Consider the following 22178-nt stretch of genomic DNA (forward strand, 5'->3'; position numbering starts at 1 on the left):
TAAAAATTCAAATTACTCTTATTTTAATTTCCTTATAATTTCTTTTGAGACATGTTTTTGGTGTGAAAAGTTGATGAATTCAAAGTGATCAAATCAATAAGGACATGTGAGGGAAAGGATAAGGAAAATTCACATGAGGGGTCGGCCATGAGAGCAAATAAAAGGTTGGAAAATGATGAAAAATAGTAATATATATTCTCCTCCACACCATAATTAATATAGAGTCAACCACAGCTGGACAACATATTAATTAAGATGTACAACTAGCATCTATTAATCCATAGAAAACCATTTATCATCAACTAAGCTTCAGACAAATATATATGTGTAATTTATATGATTAAATGTGAAACGGTGATCTAGCTGGGACATATTTTGATCACGAAGCAGCAGGTTGCCTTTCGTGTTCTACCAATTTTCCGTGGCGCATATGCAATGACTATTATTGATTGATTACGGCGTCATATTCAAATATATTAGAATTTTTATTACAATGGAATAGTCTAGATATCACTACTATAAAAAAAAAAAATCTTTTACTGGTGGCTTGTTCGACCTTTTAGAGGTAATTATGGAGTGTAGGGATCGCTAAATGAGTTGTAACAACCGAAGGCATAAACTCCCCTATGGTATTAGCTATTATAAAACATCCCTCCTCATAGGGGCTTTGCATAAGACCCTGCTGTATAGAGTTTAGTAGTAGTGTACGTAGGTCGGTTTGGTCGGATTATAACATATTTTTTACCAACCCAATATAAATATCGGGTCGCAAATATTTAATTGTAACCCACTTAATTAAAAATTAGAAGTCCAACCCGTCCAATAATTTTACCGGTTTGGTCGGGTTAAACCGTCCAAACTGTTCTTCACTTTTTTTAATTATTATTGTTAGTTTCTAATTCAAAAAATTAAATATATTATTTATATTTCAAGCTAAAAAATAATTTAAATTAATTTTAAGAACTTTAATATAAGATATATAATGGAGTAAACATAAAATAATAATATTGTATAGATTTTAAACTTCACCTTTAATATCCAAATACAATAAAAATGATTAATTATAAAGTCTAGATTTTAAGTTAAACACTAAGATGTCAAAACTTTAAATACAAAATAGTTTGACTAATAAATGTAATTTATTTAATATATCATATATAATTTTATTAAAAAATATATAAATCGGTTTAATTCAGTTTATTCGGGTTAATTGGGCAGTTTAGAATAATTTGTAAACCACCCAATATATTCATTGAGCGGTTTGAATTTTTATTGTATGATTTCGGATTGTATTTTTTGTCGGTTTATTCAGTTTGGTTTAGACGGTTTATTCGGATTGGACGGTTTGTAAATTTTTTTGAACAACCCTAGAGTTTAGAGCTTCGCTTATTGTGTAATAATAATCGAGCCCTTAAGACTTTTATTATTATTTGTGAAATGTTTATTTAAAACTAGATATTTATTTATATATATATTTATTAATATATGAGTAATTTGCGACATAAATACTTAAGTTTAATTTTGAGTTGCAAATAAATATCTAAATTTAATTTTTGGTGGTAATAATAACTAAGTTATATTTTTGGATTTTCTCAAAACAAAGTTATATTTTTGGATCTCTATAATTACCCGACCCTTAAATGTTAAATTATTATCTACGTGTCATTTTTTATTGGTATATTTAAACTAATTTTATTAAGCAAATAAAAAAAAATTAATGACATGGACTAATTAGGGATTGTCACGTGACAATTTAGTACTTAACAATTAACAGCCAGATGCATACAAAAATTCTAGAAATATAACTTAGGTATTAAAACCGTTAAAAATTAAACTTAAATAATTATTTGCAATTGAGAGTTAAACTCAAGTATTTATGCTGCAAATTACTCTTAATATATTTAAATTAATCCATAGCACAACTAAAAATTAAATTGATAAACTAAATAAATAACATTTACATTACTCTAAGTAAATATATTACACTATTATTCTAAAATTACTCTAAATATTTAAAAGTTATCTAAAAAAATAAAAAAAATAAAAAATAGAGATTTTTTTTTATTTTTACACTTCAATTTTTTTTTTTGTATTTTTACGGAATTCCACATAGAAATCTCTATTGCAACTAACTGAGCAACCTATATTACAATCATAATCTGTATAACAACTCATATAGAAACCACCTGAGAAACTCAAACCGTAAATTTTTTTTTTTAGAAAAGTTAAAAAATAGTATATGGAGTAATTTCCCTAAAATAAATTCTTATATAAGTTTTCTACTCATCGTAAATTACTCCAATTAATTTTGTTAATCATTCTTGTTGTAACGGTAACAAGTCATTTTTTACGTCATATTGCGACTGTCTCCCAAATTGTAAAAAGAGCAAGTAAATTTTTATTAGTATATATATATATTAAATTGTTTGTTATTATAATAAATAAAATAATAAAAACTTACTTTTTTAAACTATGAATCTGCGAGCATTTACAAATTTAACGATGTCAGTGATGTGTTTTAAGACATAAAATAAGAATTCAGTGCACTAGGCTATATGTCATCCTAGGGTTTGGGTGCTCTTCGGAGAGCTTTCCGGGGCTCGTTTTGATACTTCTATGACATTTGAGATTGAGAATGAAGTATCCTATCCTTTTTTGACCAAAATAAGAAGAATTACCGGAGTACTATGTTCGAAGAGCATAAATAAGCGAACCAAATTGTATGTTAACCTGGGCGCAAAGCCCAACACCCACGTCAATATGGGCGTTATGACCATGCTTAGCCCTTAAATGATCTCATATTCTCCTCGAGAACACTTGTATCTTTGTTAATTAAAAAAAGAAAAGATGCTTGGTACACTTCTCAAAGAAAATATTTGGCTCCCAAATTGCCCAGTATCACATTCATTAACTATTGAATCCCACAATTAGGGATGCACATTTTCCCCATGGGGATGGGGTCCCGCGGGGATTCCCCATTAAAATGGGGAACGGGAATCAAATTTTATCCCCGAATGTTAAACAAGGCGAGGACGGGGATGACTTTCCCCGCCCCGACGGGGACCCGTTTAATTTATTAATTATTTTTTTATTAATATTTTATATATGCGTTTGTATGTTTTTTAAGTATATTAATATAATTTTTACAGTTTTGAAGTTATATTTTTGTATAATAATTACTATATTTAATAGTAAATAATATGTAATATTTTATCTTTTAGGTAATTTAATAATTTTATACATTTAAATTTTTAAAATAAACTTTATTTTTACTGGGAGATTCCCCACCCCGTCCCCATTCCCCGCCCCATTAGGGGATTCCCCGCCCCGTCTCCGATGGGGAATAAGCGGGGATGGAGATTAATATCCTTTACGGGGATGGGGACGGGGAGAACACTCCCCACTAATTCCCCGCCCCGTGTGCCTCCCTACCCACAATATCAAGACTTTATTTCGAGGATCATGTCCGAGAATCAAATATTCTAAATAAGTAAATAAAGTAATTGTAGGAAATTTAAATTGTATTTTACAATTCTGCCCTACACCAACAAAACAAACTAATCAATTTCCAAGGTCAATTTTGACCTTTCACTGTTCCACTGACTTTTCAAAGTCAGTACACCAAAACGACCTCGTTTTGTGTTTGAACAAAACCCCAAAGGCTCGAGAATCTTCTCAAACACTTTGTCTCTTTCCTTAGGTTTTCTTTGAAACCCTAGCAGAGAGTTTCTCTCTGAGAAACTCGAATCCAAACCCTAGGAAACCCAGAAATCACTACACAAACACCAAGCCAAGATCAGATCTGTTAAGATCTGATCTATACACATACACACACACACAAACAGAAATAGATTAGGTTTAGAAAACACCAGAATTTTTCCCGAAGTTCACCAATAAATTGGCTACGTCTCCGTTTGAGCTGCTCCTCAAAGATGAGAGCTCGATTCCACTATTTCTTGCTGTTCAGAAGTACATCAATGGAGATTCCAAGTCACAGGTAAATTTCTGACTGGTAATCTCTAGATTAATACAAGTTTAAGTGTTTAATCCCTCTCTCTAACAATTTCTAACTCTCTGTTTATTTTTCTTGTGCATGTGAGATCATATCCTTTTTCTCCTTCAAGCTTAAAGCACCTGGATCTTGAAGTGAACCCTAAACCGTATTAGGTTGTGAACCTGATGCAGGTATATATAGATTTAGGGTTTTGGTTTTTGCTTCTGCATGTGTTAGTTAGATTAGTTACAGAAATTAGTTAGGTGTGGATTAACCAAATCCATTCTAACTAATTTCTGTTAGGGATTATAGAGGCCGAAGGCCAACTTAGGGCTTTACTTGTAATTACTTTTCTGTCCTTTGTATTTAGTCTAATATCAGTGTAAGTGGAGGTTTACTCCAACAATTTCCACCTAAACCTTCACTGAGCTGATATTGTAGTGTCGAGTCAAATCTAAGGGTCATAGCTCTGTGATCCAAGGATCACATTATCCTTGATCCAACCCTATTAAGTTTAAACAATGTTTAAACTTAGATAAGGTGATCACTTTAGTTCCCATGTCAGCAGGATTCTCTTCTATAGGTACCTTGTCAATGTTTATGTGTCCCTGTGTCACTTTGTCCCTGATAAAGTGATACTTTATTTCTATGTGCTTGGTTCTGTCATGGAACATAGGATTTGTACATAGATGCACACAACTCTGGCTATCAGAGTAAATTACTGGTCTTGAGTCTAGTAATTTTAGCTCTTCTAGAACTCCTTTAACCCATATACTTTCCTTAATAGCTTCTGTAGTTGCAATGTACTCTGATTCAGTTGTGGACAATGCCACAACTGGTTGTAGCTATACTTTCCAACTTACACAGTTTCCTCCTAATAGTAATATGTAGGCTGATGTAGATTTTCTACTATCTCTGTCCCCAGCATAGTCTTCATCACTGAAGCATTCTATTGTTGTTCTTCCTTGTTGTTGCTTGTATTTGAGTCCTATCTTAGTTGTCCCAATTAAGTACCTTAGAAGCCATTTCATAGCAAGCCAATGTGTCTTACCAGGGTTTGTCATAAATCTGCTAAGTACACTAATAGCATAGGCAAGGTCTGGTCTAGTGCTTACCATTAGGTACATAACAGATCCAATAGCATTAACATAGGGTATCTTACTCATTTCCTCCTTCTCTACTTTGCTCTCAGGGCATTGCTTCTTAGATAAAGTGAACTGTGTAGTTATAGGTTGACTAGCAATTTTAGATCCCTTCATTGAGAATTTCTCAATTATTTTATGAATGTAGTCTTCCTGAGTTAGGCTAAGTGTTCCTTCTGTTCTGTTTCTTTTAATAGTGATGCCCAGAATCTTAGTTGCTTCCCCTAGGTCTTTCATTTCAAACTCAGTCTTGAGTAGGCCCTTCATGGTGTTTACTCTTGCTCTTTCCTTACTGATTATAAGCATATCATCTACATACAGAAGTAGATATATGACTTTGTTGATATCAGTTCCTTTGTAGTACAGGCAGTGATCATAATAGCTCTTAGAGAATCCCAATTTTAGCATAAATCCATCAAACCTTTTATTCCATTGCCTAGGTGATTGTTTTAACCCATATAGTGATTTTACTAGTTTGCTGACATAGCTTTCCTTCCCCTTTTCTGTATAACCTTTAGGTTGCCTCATATAGATCTCTTCTTCTAGTTCACCATGTAGAAAGGTTGTTGTAACATCCATTTTATCTATTTCCAGGTTGTATTGAGTAGCTATACTTAGCATAATCCTTATAGTTTTGTATTTTGCAACTGGTGCAAATACTTCATTAAAATCTATGCCTTCTTTCTGTGTAAATCCTTTGGCCACTAACCTGGCCTTATACCTTATAGGTTCACCCTTAGTTCTGCCTTCCTTCTCTTTAAATAACCACTTGCAATCAACAATGCTCTTATCTTTAGGTTTAGGCACTACAATCCAAGTCTTATTTTTCTTAAGAGATTCCATCTCTTCATCCATTTTCTGGAATTTGGTCCTTTAATGGCCTCTTCATAGGATTGAGGTTCATTATTAACCATTTCCAGTTCACTCATAAAGGCATATGCAATGTCTTCATCCCATATGTTAAAGCTTTACTTAGGATTAGGTCTTGGTACCCTTCTGCCTCTGTCTCTTACCAATTGGTAATCCCCCAAGTCATCTTGAGTCCCTTCATCAATGATGCCATTATTGTCATCATTAGGTTCCACCTGAACCTGGTCCCAAGGTTCCACCTGAACCTGGTCCCAAGGTTCCACCTGAACCTGTTCTTCCTGGTTCTGTTCAGGTGTGTTCACTGTTTGTTCCACCTGAATAGATCCAGATCCTTCATCTGCATTGTTCCCTGCATTTTCAGTGTCTTTTGTGCCTGCACTAGGGTTAGATGTAATAGGCAAACATGGAAAAATATCTTCTTTAAATATTACATCCCTGCTGTTAATTGTTTTAAAACCTCTTTGTTCCCAAACCCAAAGCCTATAGCCTTTAACTCCTTCTGGATATCCTAGAAAAACACATTTCATAGCTCTAGGTTCTAATTTCCCAACACTTTGGTGTGCATATGCTGCACAACCAAATACTCTAAGATTAGAAAGATTAGGAGGTTTACCAGACCATTTTTCTTCAGGAGTCTTGAATCCATTTGCGCTGGATGGACTTCTGTTGATTAAGTAAACAGCTGTTAAAGCTGCTTCTCCCCAGAATCCTTATGACAATTCAGATTGCAACAGTAAGCATCTCACTTTGTTGAGAATGGTTCTGTTCATTCTCTCTGCAACTCCATTCTGTTGGGGTGTAATTCTAACTGTCCTATGTCTCTGTATGACATTTTCTTTGCAATAATTGTTAAACTCTTCATTACAAAATTCCAATCCATTATCAGTCCTTAGAGTTTTTAGTTTTTCATTTGTGAAATTTTCCACAAGTGTTCTCCACTGTGTAAACTTAGAAAAAGCCTCATTTTTATGTTTTAAAAGAAAAATCCAGACTTTTCTTGAAAAATCATCTACAATAGATAGAAAATAGACACAGCCTCCATGAGTACTTGTTTTCTCTGGTCCCCACAGATCAGAGTGAACATACTCTAGGATTTTCTTAGTGTTGTGTGTGTCAGTGGAAAATTTTAGTCTATGATGTTTTCCAAGCACACAACACTCACAAAAATCAAGTTTACATACCTTGTCTTTACCTAGTAGATTCTGTTCACTCATTAATTGCAATCCCTTCTCACTTATGTGCCCTAGCCTTTTGTGCCAAATCATTGCATTTGAGTCATCACTGTTGTTGTGTCCAGTGTAATTGCAAGGTACAACTAGTGTGCCTTTTAAGTAGTATAAGCTTCCATCTTTGTGTCCTTTCATGATAGTTAGAGCCTCTTTACTTATTTTCATTTGGCTACATTCAATCTTGGTCACAATTCCTTGGTCATCTAGAACACTTAGTGAAATTAGGTTCCTGGCTAGATTAGGAACATATCTAACTTCACTTAGTGTTCTGACCATTCCATCATGCATCTTAAAACTGATTGAGCCTGATCCTTGTATATCACATGTTTGGTTGTTTCCAAGTATAACTCTGCCCCCATTTGATTTCCTGATTAATCAAACATAAAAATTTTATTGTTAGTCATGTGGAAAGTGCAACCAGAGTCAAGGATCCATTCATCTTTGATGGATGGTCCAACTTGGTACACTTCACCACTTTCATATCCATCAGTGACATTAGCATCATGCATATCAGATTTATTTTTAGAGTTTGAGTATTTAGAACCTCCCTGTCCATGTGATTTTTGTTTGTTATTCCTTTTCAAGAAGTAACAATCTCTTTTAAAGTGCCCAGGTTTACCACAATTGTAACAACCATTAGTTTCATCAGGGTTTCTAGGGTTAGAATTAGATCTGCCTCTTTGAAATCCTCCTTGTTTGTTTAAACCTCTGCCTTGACTTCTACCTCTGTTATTCCAAGGTTTTCTTAGACCTGGTCTGCCTCTACTCAAATTAACTTCACCATTTGAGTGTCCACCTTTCTCTGTTCTCATCTCTAAGTCTTTAGATTTGAGTGCAGAGATCACCTCCTCTAGGGTTATAGATGTTCTTCCATACTTTATAGCAGTTTTAACTTCCCTATAGGATTCAGGTAGAGAGTTTAAGATAATTATAGCCTGGTTTTCATCACTTAGGGCCTCATTTTCCCCAGAATTTGCAAGTTCAATATGCGTCCTTAAGAATTCATCCAAATTTTGATCAAGTGATTTGGATTAACTCATTTTAAAACCAAAAATCCTTTCCTTCAAGAAAATCTTGTTGGTTAGGGATTTTTGTTGAAACTGTTCTTCCAGTTTCTTCCAAATCTGGGCAGGGGTTTCTTCCTTGTCTATTAGTCTGATAATGGCATCTGATAAGTTGAAAATCATGATGCCAGTTGCAGTTTCCAAGTATTCTTCTTGTTCAATATTGGTAGTTCCTTCTGGCCATGCTATAGGGTCATTAAGCACTCTCAACAGCTTCTGTTGAGCCAAGAGTGACTTAATTTTTCTCCTCCAAATTCTGTAATCACCAGAACCATCAAATTTGTCAATGTCAACCTTTAAATTGCTCATAATTAATGAAGTTAAATAAAATCAAATAAAGATAAGTAATAATAAGCAATTTAGTAATAAAGATTATTAGAACGTATCCCAGAAATCCTTTGTTAAAGATTTCAAGTTGATCTGGTTGAGTTCTTGAATTTCTTGTTTGTGTTTCTTGATTTCTTGCTTGAGTTTCCTTCTTGATTAGTTTGAATGTTGATCCTTTTCCAGCTTTAACCAAGCTCTGATACCATTGTAGGAAATTTAAATTGTATTTTACAATTCTGCCCTACACCAACAAAACAAAACTAATCAATTTCCAAGGTCAATTTTGACCTTTCACTGTTCCACTGACTTTTCAAAGTCAGTACACCAAAACGACCTCGTTTTGTGTTTGAACAAAACCCCAAAGGCTCGAGAATCTTCTCAAACACTTTGTCTCTTTCCTTAGGTTTTCTTTGAAACCCTAGCAGAGAGTTTCTCTCTGAGAAACTCGAATCCAAACCCTAGGAAACCCAGAAATCACTACACAAACACCAAGCCAAGATCAGATCTGTTAAGATCTGATCTATACACATACACACACACAAACAGAAATAGATTAGGTTTAGAAAACACCAGAATTTTTCCCGAAGTTCACCAATAAATTGGCTACGTCTCCGTTTGAGCTGCTTCTCAAAGATGAGAGCTCGATTCCACTATTTCTTGCTGTTCAGAAGTACATCAATGGAGATTCCAAGTCACAGGTAAATTTCTGACTGGTAATCTCTAGATTAATACAAGTTTAAGTGTTTAATCCCTCTCTCTAACAATTTCTAACTCTCTGTTTGTTTTTCTTGTGCATGTGAGATCATATCCTTCTTCTCCTTCAAGCTTAAAGCACCTGGATCTTGAAGTGAACCCTCAACCGTATTAGGTTGTGAATCTGATGCAAGTATATATAGATTTAGGGTTCTGGTTTTTGCTTCTGCATGTGTTAGTTAGATTAGTTACAGAAATTAGTTAGGTGTGGATTAACCAAATCCATTCTAACTAATTTCTGTTAGGGATTATAGAGGCCGAAGGCCAACTTAGGGCTTTACTTGTAATTACTTTTCTGTCCTTTGTATTTAGTCTAATATCAGTGTAAGTGGAGGTTTACTCCAACAGTAATTATTAGTCAAGTATTTGTGTGTCTTTATTATCCACCAAAGTAGGACACATTTAGACAATTATCAACATGACGTGGCATCCACGTCAACAGAAAATGCCTTATAGGCCAGGCTTCATCAAATGGGCTCAAAGTCTATATGTTATGTGTATTTACTCCATTAATGGATAATGTTTACAAACTAGAACCCTAGCTCTATAAATATAAGAAAACTCATTCATGCGAGGAGTTAGAATCTCATTCCTTGAGTGCTTAGACAAATTCTAGGGTTCAAGCACTTGACAAAATACTTGTGTAAATCATATAGGTTATTCCATCCTCATAATAAGATTGACCCGTAGACTAGAGGTTTTAAATATTTGAATCACGTAAAAACTCTTGTCTTATTCTTCGTTTTTGATTTATTTCTTTAGCTTTATTATATTTTAAATTGGTTTTCAAAAATTTCCGTAAATAAAGACCAAGGCATGCCTTTTCAGTATAATTGCCGCCATATGAGGATCCTACGTACGTCTTTGGTTTATTCATCTCTTTTAGCGACCCTAAAAATACCAAAACTTGCGAATTTCTCCAAAATCAACCAAATAAAAAACAGCCTCTAGAATTTTATTGTCACCTTTGCTTTCATGCATATATATCTTCAACTTGTCAAAAATAACGAATGGGAAATTAAAGTTGGACAGCTAAATGGTTTGCGGAAAAACCAACCAAGTCTCGTCATCGTTGAATGACAAATAGATAGTTGTGTTGCAAACAAACACTTACAATAAGTTACAACATAGAGTCTAGTTGCCATAATGTTCATATAAATTAGAAAAGAGAGCCTCATTAAATTGTTAAGCTAATAGTAATAATATGGGTCATCATCATACATTCTCCCATGTGGATGAATAGCCCACTTTATATACACACATATATTTATATAGATCATCATGATCATGTGTGGTTTTTTTTTTCAACATCTTTCACGTTAGATATATAACACATTGCCTTTTGAGTCATTTACTACACAAGTCGGTTTTTATCAAACTTAAGGAAATGAAAAAAGTTGTTAGCATATAGTATAGATGTAGGAGTATACAAATCACTATATACAATTGTGAGAGCGACTACTCTCGGAACAAGCTGAACCAAAATTAACACTAGTACCTATAGTCATTCAATTTTATTTCTCATAAAATATATTTGTATATATGTTTATTCCATTAGAAAGATCATTTATTACTTTAGATCAAACAATAATACAATACACCATCAAACAAAATTTACAAAGAATTATTCATTATATAATTTTAGTTAGTTAAATTATTCCATTAGAAAGATAGTTAATATATTTTAAAATATAATGCGAATAAATTAATGAAGCAAGTGTTGTTGAGAGAATGCATCCTAAATTTTTGAGTTAGGCCTAATTAGGATTGGGGCATTGTGTAGCTGTACAGTTTTGTTGGTTCAGTACTTCTTTTAAAGAGAGACGTATACAGTTAAGTATGGGTTTCACTCATTTTAATTGCCTAAATTATCAGTTCATTGATTTGAATCAATATTTGTCAACATTAACAGAAGGAATATCAATTTGTTTAGGCCACGCTACTTATAACACAAAATTCCGACGTCACAATACAAGGCTTACCTATCATTCCTATGTAAATTTACATATTGCACCCTATTTTTTTTTTTTCTTTTTTCCTTAATAATAGTATTGTCTCGATTTTTTTTTTTTTTTTAATGTAGCATAATAGTTTAATAGCTTAAGGTTTTGAGTTCAAACTCATGATCTCTCCCTTAGCTTAGTGGCTTAGTATTATCTCGATTTTATTTATAATGGTACTCTCTTACACCATTTAAATAAGAATAATAAAAAATTCCCCTGTGTCACTAAAAAATTATACTCTCAATACATGAGTATTAAATATGCTACTTAAACTATCTATAGTTATCAAAAATTAGTATTCAGCTACATTATGTCAATTTTCTCTATTATGTTGCTGATGTGATATAATATTCTCTAATTTAATTTCTTACCTAATAAGCAAAATAAAATAAAAATAAAATTTTGTAAAATAAACTCAAATTTAAGCGGTAAAACTCCCAAAACTACAATACCGTTAGCAAATTACAACTTCTATCTAAATTTAGCTGTTAACTGCCAGGATGGATTGTCCACGTGAACACAGTATACACGTAACACAATTTTATTAGCTCACATAAATAATTATATTAAAAAAATGTAAATTAAAAAATCATTAACTTTTTTTTTATTTTATTTTCGTTTGTTTCTTTTTTCATTTTTGCAAATACCTTCTTCTCTTTCTCTCTCTCGATTATGCAGGGCGCCAGCCCAAGACCACCATCATCTGTTGGCGCCGAGGACCAACTGAGCCAAGTAATCTTGATCCCCCCTCTCTCTCTATCAGCCATCTTCTCTTTCTCTCCCGATAATACCCAACCTCAGGACCACCCAGGTGTCGTCGCCGTCGTCGAGGACCACCAAGCCAGTTAAATCTCGATCCTCTCTCTCTCTCTCTCTCTCTCTCTCTCTCTCTCTCTATCTGTCCGATCTCCTCTCTCTCTCTTTCTCTCTCTTTAGATCTAGGGATTTCTATAATTTTTTTTTGTAATCATCAAGATCTGTGTATAGATATCCCTATTTAGGTATTATTGTGTTCTTTATTTTTAGATATGAGAAAAGATAATTGTTGTGGGAAAAATAAATTTAGGGTTTTCAGTTTTGAGTTTTGGGACTGAGATTTAATTTGTGTATATATTTGTGTGTGTTTATTTGTTTGTTGGATTTGAATTTGTTTAAATTTGGTTTAAGTTTGGTTTTAGTATTTAATATTTTTGTGTGATATGGATTTGAAAAATAGGTTGTGGTGGTAGTTTCAGTAGTGGTGGGTGGTGGTGTTTACGATGGTTTCGGTAGTGGTGGGTAGTGGTGTTTACGGTGGCTACGGATGATGGTGGTTTCGGTTGTGTTGGTGGTGGTGTTTACAGTAACTTTGGATGGTGGTGGTGGACTGAAGAAGAAGAATAAAAGAAAAATATTAATATTTTTTTTTCAGAAAAATATGTTATAGTTGAAAAAAAAAATATATCTTTGTTTAGTTTAAATTTTAATTCTTTTAATATAATTATTTACGTGGGCCAATAAAATTGTGCCAGATGTATACTGTGTCCACGTGAATAATCCAACATGGCAGTTAACAGCTAAATTTGGATGGAAGTTGTAATTTGCTAACAGTATTGTAGTTTTGGGGGTTTTACAGCCCAAATTTGAATTTTGGGATAAATTACAAGTAAAATGAAACTATTGGGGGTTTTGCCGCCATTTACCCATATTATTTTTTATATTCTTACTTCTAAAAACACTCTAATAGTATAACACCTTTCAAGAATACTATAATTATGATGTCACACGTTATTATCTAATATATTATTTGTTTTACTTATAAATATTGTCACACTATTTATTTACTTTTAATTTTTTATTTTTTAAAAAAAGAGATAGCATCAATTCCATATAGTGGCATCAGCATAATTTTCTATGATAGCACCAATTTATCTCCAATTTATAGCATCCTTGTGTTTTATTAAATAAGCATTCCACATAAGCAAGCATCCTCCAAAATTTGGAGGTACTCTAACAGAAAACTTTAACGTGAAATATCCCATTTGCAACAAAATATTAACAGAAGGTATTTTTACCGCTACAAAAATAAATTAGGTATTCATTTGTAACTAGGAGTTAAATTTAAATATTTACGCCATTTTATAGTAATTTGTGGGGTTTTTTTTTTTTTTTTTATAGCTATCATATTTTCTGTGACCCATCAATATAAAAATAAACTTTTATCTTCTCCATATTTTTGGTAAATTATCCATCTAATTAGGGAAACTTACAAAAATACTGAATTTTGACCCAATCTTAACAAAAATGCTGCTACATGGTAAAAATAACTTTTATACTGCCTTGGGACTTTTTTTTTTCTTTTATACTATAAACACCGAAAATAAAAAATGAGGGCTCCATCTTCTACACCCACAGACAGCACCACCACAGCAACACTAGAACAGTGGAAAAACAACCATTAAATCCGGTAAGTTGAAGCAGAAACATTAAAACCATTAATATTGGGGCTATATATCATAATTTTTCTAATGTTATTTTTGGGTTGTTCCACTATTGTTTCGTATGTTTAACAAATGTTGATTTTAAATTATATATGTTAAACCAACCACTAAATATTTGTTTGAGGTAACCAGAATGAAACAATCATGGACAGTAATAGTCTTACCTTCCATTAAAGTGGTGAAATTTAGAAGACAAAAAAAAAAAGAGGATGGGAGCTGACTGGAAAAAAAAATAACATAACAAATGCAGCAAATGTGGGAAGCTGGGGGACAGCAAGAGAACATACAGGAGAAAATATCAAAAATGAAAAGAAAGAGAACAATTAAAAAAACAAAAGTAGAACAACAAAGGAAAACTGAACATATATTGGAGTATATGATACTGAAAAAAATAACTTACATACAAATTTCATTATTTCCCTATTGCTATTAAAAATAGAGCATTACAATAATATTTAGAAGAGTGCTATACCATTGGAGTTATGCAGATTTATATTAATATATAATTTATTTAAATTTAGTGTGATGATGTATTTAAATAAATTATATATTAATAATAACTCATTATATATTAGTGACTATTTATAAAGAAATAATATAATAAAAAATTAAATTTAAAACGGTAAAATTATCGTTGCTCAATTCTTGCTTTTTTTTTTTTTTTGAAATATAACATAATTCAATGCAAATTTTTCTAATACATTAATATTATATATATATTTAAATATTCAAGTTTAATTAAAATATTATATAATCGTTTTTTTTAAACAGTACAACACATTTTTATAATATTTTATTATTATATATAACAAGTTAAAAATATAACAGTATTATTATATATGTAAATTATTTTTATAATTAAAAATAACTTACATACAAATTTTATTATTTCCCTATTGCTAAAAATAGAGCATTACAATAATATTTAAATTTTATGTTATGCATATTTATATTAACTAGCAAAAAGCTACGTGCGAAGCACGTAAATTTTATGCTAGGTTTTTTCTACGTTATAATTAAATTGAAATCATAGAAATTTAGAAATTAATTATCTCAAAAACAAAATAAGAATAAATCACTTCAATAATTAGTATTAGCATGGTAAATGTAACAGTATTTGTAAAGAATTTTATATATACAACGCAAAGAAAAAATACTAAAGGAGATCCTTTCAAAGGACAGAGGTTTGCTAAGAGAATTTCCAACTACCGAGATGGTGGCAGAAAGAGACTTAAGAGAATTATGAGTAATACATAATTGATTTAGTATATCGATTAAATTTAATCTGTTTAACCAAATCCAATTCTAAAATTTTATTTAATATTATGTTCAATATTAATTGTAAATGATACAATAAGTAATCATATATAATTTAGTTTAATTTTATGGTTTAATTATTCTTTTAATATAAAATGATTAACATAACAATATAAATCTTACTTGTATTTACTTGTTAAAAATAAAATATATACTATGGTCCAAAAATTTATTACGTAGACTTGAACTATCAACAACCAAAATTAACCACAATAATGTAAAGTTACACACGATTGACTAATTAGATAACACTGAAAAATAAGATTCAAAAATCTATTTTGAAGGACATAAGAAAATACCAAAGGAACAATATGGTATGAGTGAAAGATGTTACATAGAACTTCTTAGCAAAAAAAAGAAGGCCTGTAGAACTAGCAGTGACCCGTTAATGAAGTTTCTACTAAGGGCCCACTTCAGTTTTGGAATCTCAATATGTAGATGTAGATACTAGTAGTGGACAGTGGTCCGATTGATATGAAATTGAAGCTAAGGGCACACTTTAGTTTTTGGGCTAACATGGATGTTGTAATCTAACTATGTTGATTTAGATCTTTCTCTCCCCACTGTTTTTACAAGTCTTTTGACTTGTGAGTGGATAATCTTTTGATCCACATGTCAGAAGAAACAGATGGGCTTATCCTATTTATTTGATTCGACAAAACAGAGCCATTCATTACAATAAGAAAAATTACATATGGGATTTTATATTATTTGCATGAAAATATAACTTATTTTATGACAAAAATATAATAAATAGTTAAAAATATGAGAAACCCTTAAGTTTACTAGATGTCTTATACTATTTCCCATTATTTTAATTTTTCTATAAAATAACTCTTTTTATATAATAAACACTTTTGCAAACTTATACCTTAAAACCTATAAAAATAAAAATTCGCCATGTTAATTTAATGTTTTTCACAAAGTTACAAGTAATAATATTATATATTTAGAACTATCAACTTCCTCCATTAACATTGTAATCATACGAAATTTAAAGCTAGTATCCTGGCCATGCATAAGGTAATTAAATTGGTAGATAAAAAATTGTGAAGATTGTAACCAAATAAATGACAAAAAGGAGAACTGAGAAGAAGTGAAGAACCTCACAAAGTCACAATATTAAAAACTTAGGCTTGAGGAGATGAGCTTCATTCAAATCATATGAATAAATAAATAAATAACGAATAAGTAAGAAAATAATTTTGTGGTGGAAAAATAGAGGGTAATCCATTGATTTTTATTTATTTATTTAAACCCATAATTCAGTTACAAGGGGTGATGTTTTTGTACTAAAAACAAACCACAACTTCATCATCCATCTCCACTCTTCCCCAGAAAGTGGGCCCATTTCATGAATACGTGGCAACACATGACTTGCTTTCGGCCCAATGGGCCAAGCCCAATCATAATCCCCTGGGATGATGTTCTATCTCTCTGTTTTAGACTGAAAAACGTTTCCCGTTGATCCAAACGGGTCCCCTCTCTCCTCAATTCCAACTTTTGCAGAAAACGACTTTCATTTGTCTTCAATCGTACGGTATCATGGGCCTAGAAGCACCGGAGCTGGACAACGGTCAGCCCCACGTCACCTTGGATGGATTGAAAGACTGAGAATTGAGGTTTCAAAATTTGTTTCTTCTGTATTATTTGGAGGGTATTCCAAGTAAAAGCAACACCTCAGAACTCAGAAGCAACGTCCTTTAAATCCCGGGAGAGAGAGAGAGAGAGAGCGTTTCAGAGAGATAGAGAGATGGGAAGAGCGTTTGTTTATGTAATTTTAGGAGGAGGGGTTGCAGCGGGCTATGCAGCTCTTGAATTCACAAAGAGAGGAGTCCCTCATGGCGAGCTCTGCATAATCTCCGAGGAACCAGTGAGTACAACTCTCTGTTTTCACTTTATAAATCTGAATTATGGTGTTACCTGACGTGGGTAGGCATTTTTGAGAATGGGGTTCTTGTACAGATTTGGTATTTTGTCTAGTTTGTGGAGAAAAGTGGAGAAGTGTCATTAGTTTTTTGTTTTTTTGAAACTGTGTTTGGTCCGACATATTAAATTGAACATTTCAGTAGTTGTTGGTCTCTAAGTAGTATTAACAGGACATTGCTGTAGTGTTATGGGAACTTTTTCCTTTTTTTTTTTTGTTTGAAGTGAGGCTGTACTTAAACTTCTTGGATTCAAATTTTTTTCACTTTGTTAGCTAGTTTGACAAATCATCAAAGCCATTTTTGAAATTATGAATACAATTTTATTTGCATGCGGACGTGCAGATGAATATAAGTCTATGTTACTTTACTCAAAACAAGAAAGTAAGAGTATTATTTGGTCCTTTGAATTGGATAATTCATAAATTTAGAGCTTAAATGAATATTTGAAATGGGCATATAGCTTAAAGTAGATACTATATAGATATATGTCTCATATATGTCTTTAAAGGATCCATAATGTTTCATCTGATCCTAATCAATCCCTACTCAGGTTCCACCGTATGAGAGACCAGCATTGAGCAAAGGATTTTTACTTCCAGAAGGTAAAGGTCCTTGTCATGATATGTGTTTTTTTCTAAACGCAATTGCCAGTGTAGATTGATATGTGGGGAGCATAAGACCTGTACAACAGATGCTTTGAAGTATGTAATGGTCATTTTTTGGAGTTTGACTCGGTTCTTATAAGTTTGAGATTCTTGTGTTCCTCTCTTTATTTTGTCTTGTTCCGAAACTTGTATGTGGCTTGACAAAATTATTTGTGGGAATATACAGAGCCTGCAAGACTTCCATCCTTTCATACTTGTGTTGGTGCAAATGAGGAAAGGCTCACTCCAAAATGGTACAAGGAACATGGTAACTATTGATTCACATCTTTTTCTTTATCTTGAGTTCACATTTATCACATGCAATGTAATTTAGATCTTGGGCTCTTTTTCTAATAGGAATTGAGTTGGTTCTTGGAACTCAAGTGAAGTCAGCTGACATCAGGCGTAAGACACTAATAACAGCATCTGGAGAGACTATAAGTTACAAGATTCTCATCATTGCTACCGGTGCTCGGGTACTAATTCTTAACTTATCTTTTATACTATGTTTATTTATGTGTGTTGTCGGTCACTCTTGATATTGCGAAATGCAACTGAAAAACATTGGTCACTGTGTCATAAGAGCATATAGATTTCTGTAAGTATTTCATCTACGTTACCTTTTTCTACCATTTTTAAATTAAATTGTATTGAGGAATATGGTGCGGTGCACCCCGGGAAACACTAAAAGAGCTTGTAGTTGTTCTTTTCTATATGATGTTAAACAAGGTGTACATATGATATGACATACCTGTTTTGCATTAACTTATTGTGATTGTTTTTTTTTTCCTTTTCCAAAAATGATTTTCTGGTTGTAATGAATTTTGCAATTTTTGAAGTAGGCAGTGATAAAAAAAATTAATGCTGCAAGAATGAATTTCCTGTTGTTATAATGAATTTTGCATGTGGTGGAAGTAGGCGCTGAAGCTAGAGGAGTTTGGAGTGAAAGGATCAGATGCTGAAAATGTGTGTTATTTACGAAATTTGTCAGATGCAACAACGCTTGTTGGCCTTATGAAATCTTGCTCTGGTGGAAATGCTGTTGTTATTGGTGGTGGCTACATAGGAATGGAGTGTGCTGCATCTTTGGTTATCAATAAAATAAGTGTAACAATGGTTTTCCCTGAAGCACATTGCAGTAAGTACTCCTACTCTGACAACTCTTTTTCTAACATAACTGTTTTGGTGCTGCAGTGCATTATCTCTCAAGAGCATCTTAGTTAATGGAACAACAGAAAATTGATCGTATAATTTTCTTTGAAGTGCTACTAATTAATTTCATTTCTCTTTAATTTTTTGTCTCTCTTCCCTCTCTTTTCAGTGGCCCGTTTGTTTACACCGAAAATAGCAAGTTACTATGAAGAGTATTACAAGTCCAAAGGAGTAAATTTTGTCAAAGGAACTGTCTTGTCATCATTTGAAATTGACACCGATGGGAAGGTAAATCTTCTAAGGCTTGTAAAGAGGCCTAGTTTTTATATTTGGGAATATAAATACTTGGACACTTGGTGATTTCTAACTCTAATGGAATTATCGTACAATAATTTTAAGAGGCTTTAGAATTGATATATACAGGTTGGATTTTTAATATGTCGATTGCCATTTACAGGTCACAGCCGTTATTCTTAAAGATGGAACTCACCTGCCTGCTGATATGGTTGTGGTGGGGATAGGAATCCGTCCTAACACAAGCCTGTTCGAAGGTCAACTAACATTGGAGAAGGGTGGAATCAAAGTGAACGGAAAGTTGCAGTCAAGCAACAGCTCTGTCTACGCAGTGGGAGATGTTGCAGCATTTCCAGTCAAACTATTTGGCGAAATCCGTAGACTTGAACACGTTGACTCAGCAAGAAAATCTGCAAGACATGCTGTGGCTGTAATAATGGAACCAGTCAAAGCGGGTGAATATGACTACCTACCATTCTTCTACTCAAGAGTCTTTGCCTTGTCCTGGCAGTTCTATGGAGACAATGCTGGAGAAGTAATCCACTTCGGGGATTTCTCTGGAAGCACCTTTGGAGCTTACTGGGTCCACAAGGGTCATCTTGTAGGATCTTTTCTTGAAGGTGGAACCAAAGAGGAGTATGAAACAATAGCCAAGGCCACCAGGCTGAAGCCAGCAATTGAAGATATAGCAGAGTTGGAGAGGCGAGGTCTGGGCTTTGCATTGGCAATTAGTCAAAAACCACCAGAGTCAACTGTTGCTGCAATTCCTCAACCTGATTTCGCTCTTCAAAAAACACTCTATCCTTGGCACGCAACAGCCGGTGTTCTTGTGGCTGCATCAGTAGCTGCGTTTGCATATTGGTATGGGAGGAGGAGGCACAGAAGGTGGTAAGAAAAGGTGTTGATGCTATTAATCCTGCAAGGCATTGGGGTTTCTTCATGCGTTAGCTCGTCACCCATGTTGCTGCATGAATAGGACTTAAAAGGAGTTTGAATTTGAAATACTCTTTGAGTTAATATTTTGATAAAATTCTATTCAAGCAGAGAACTCAATATATGAATGAATACACAAATGTATCTGACTACCACGTATGTAGAGAAAATATGTCATCTATACTTTTTTTTTTCTTCAACTAATGTGATCTATAAAATCTGAATTCAATGGTGAGGAGATTTGAGCATGTTCACATTTTCTCAATTACATCATGCATAGTAAACATAAAATCAATAATCGACAATTTTCTATGAACACTAAAAATAAACATTTCAATCACAATATAGTGAAAATATTTCAGATTCTCTATTTGTGATCATCACCAGCAAAATAAATTAACTTTACTATATATTAATTAAGTAAATAGAAATCCAAAGCGGGCATTTGGTCTAGTGGTATGATTCTCGCTTTGGGTGCGAGAGGTCCCGAGTTCGATTCTCGGAATGCCCCTTTCATATGTTTTGCTTCTTCTTTTTTTTTCTTTTTTCCGGACCATTAGATGAGGCCCAATAAATCAATTTGCAGGATTTTAAATACCTTTATGACCTCCACCAAGATCGTTTTTGTAGAAATGGATGAGGGGTAATTCCGTCAACAAGTAGAAAACTCAGTAGCTATATACATTTTCTACACTCTTCCCACTTACACCCTCCTAATTCCTCTATCCCCTTATCCTATCTTCTTCTTCTTCTTCGTGTAGAGAACAAGCTCAGAGAAATGGCCACTACTCTCTCAGCTCTTACGCTCCGCTCTCCATCTTCTCCTACGCCAAATGCCTTCTCTAATCCTACGCACATCTCCTCCAGACCCGCAGTCCTTAAATTCCCGTTCAACCCCCAAAACCCTACCCTCACCGCTACCACCACACACCGCGCCACTCAACTCCGCCCGGTCGCCTGCGTTGCGGCCCCGGAGAAAATTGAGAAGCTCGGGGATGAGATCTCCAGCCTCACGCTAGCAGAGGCCAGAATCCTGGTCGACTTTCTCCAGGACAAGCTGGGCGTAAGCCCCGCTGCTCTCGCTCCGGCTGTTGGTGTAGCTGTCGCACCAGGAGGTGGAGATGCTGCCGCTGCGGCGCCGGAGGAGAAGACGGAGTTTGATGTGGTGATTGAAGACGTACCTAGCAATGCTAGAATTTCGGTTATTAAAGCCGTGAGAGCATTGACGAGCTTGGCCCTCAAAGAAGCTAAGGAGCTAATTGAAGGTTTACCGAAGAAGTTCAAGGAAGGAGCTACGAAGGATGAGGCTGAAGAAGCCAAGAAGCAGCTTGAGGAGGCTGGAGCTAAGGTTTCCATTGTTTAATCTCCATTTGGGAATGGTAAATGAGTTAAATTAGCTTCGATTTTTTTTTCTTTTTCTCTTTTGGGAGGGGACAAAAATGGTTATTAGATGTAAACTCCGTTGATGTTGTTGTTTTTGTTAGTTTTTTTCTTCCTCTTTTATATAATTTTTTCTTGGTACAGTGATATGCTATCGTCCCTTTAAACTGCAGCAATGTAATTTGGGAAATCTGAAATTTGGGTTCATTTCATTTGTGTCAAAATTCATAACTTTTGTTACTATGAGTTATGACCGGAAAAATGTAGTTGGTTTGTATCTATTAAAAAGGGTAAAAAATGATAATTGGAGCTGAAAAGGGAAGATAAGGAAGATAGCCAGAGAGATTCTATCAGTTTAAATTTTTTACATATAGACTATTGTACATTGTAAGCCCTCAATTGGTCAAGTTTTAAGATTAAATGTTGGGATTAATCAACACCATCCCTACACCTACTCAACATGAACATTACATCATCAAGGTCCTAATTGACCTTAGCATTCAATCAAACAATCATGACATACTGAATTGCACACAAACATTTGAATTCCTATCTTGAAACACATTGAATTGAAAAAACCATCGAACCAATTTGCATACAAACCAATTCGGATTAGCAATTCAAACATGAGCAAACAAAGTAATCACAATAAAGAAATATAAACAACA

At 33.5% G+C, this 22178-nt stretch overlaps 2 protein-coding genes and 1 non-coding gene across 3 annotated transcripts; all 3 read left to right on the forward strand.

The window, feature by feature from the left end:
* The first annotated feature begins 16386 nt into the window (after nt 1–16386).
* Nucleotides 16387–20330, forward strand: LOC115699645 (monodehydroascorbate reductase 4, peroxisomal). Its single transcript, XM_030627149.2, has 7 exons — nt 16387–17052; nt 17658–17709; nt 17939–18019; nt 18109–18227; nt 18670–18889; nt 19073–19191; nt 19361–20330. The coding sequence occupies exons 1-7, from the start codon at nt 16933–16935 to the stop codon at nt 20087–20089; spliced, it is 1440 nt and encodes a 479-aa protein (XP_030483009.2). The 5' UTR covers nt 16387–16932; the 3' UTR covers nt 20090–20330.
* A 239-nt stretch (nt 20331–20569) lies between these two features.
* TRNAP-UGG (transfer RNA proline (anticodon UGG)) lies at nt 20570–20641 on the forward strand. The gene has a single exon. It is a non-coding gene; the product is annotated as a tRNA-Pro (tRNA).
* A 116-nt stretch (nt 20642–20757) lies between these two features.
* On the forward strand, nt 20758–21717 carry LOC115700708 (large ribosomal subunit protein bL12cx). Its single transcript, XM_030628336.2, has one exon. The coding sequence runs from the start codon at nt 20909–20911 to the stop codon at nt 21491–21493; it is 585 nt and encodes a 194-aa protein (XP_030484196.2). The 5' UTR covers nt 20758–20908; the 3' UTR covers nt 21494–21717.
* The last annotated feature ends 461 nt before the right edge of the window (nt 21718–22178 follow it).

This window comes from Cannabis sativa, chromosome 8 (genome assembly GCF_029168945.1).
Source record: "Cannabis sativa cultivar Pink pepper isolate KNU-18-1 chromosome 8, ASM2916894v1, whole genome shotgun sequence".
NCBI lineage: Eukaryota > Viridiplantae > Streptophyta > Magnoliopsida > Rosales > Cannabaceae > Cannabis > Cannabis sativa.

Coding starts and splice junctions, on each gene's coding strand:
- LOC115699645 (XM_030627149.2), top strand. CDS start 16,933: ATGGGAAGAGCGTTTGTTTATGTAATTTTAGGAGGAGGGGTTGCAGCG. Junction 17,053..17,657: donor GCATAATCTCCGAGGAACCA/GTGAGTACAACT, acceptor ATCCCTACTCAG/GTTCCACCGTATGAGAGACC. Junction 18,228..18,669: donor TCATTGCTACCGGTGCTCGG/GTACTAATTCTT, acceptor TGGTGGAAGTAG/GCGCTGAAGCTAGAGGAGTT.
- LOC115700708 (XM_030628336.2), top strand. CDS start 20,909: ATGGCCACTACTCTCTCAGCTCTTACGCTCCGCTCTCCATCTTCTCCT.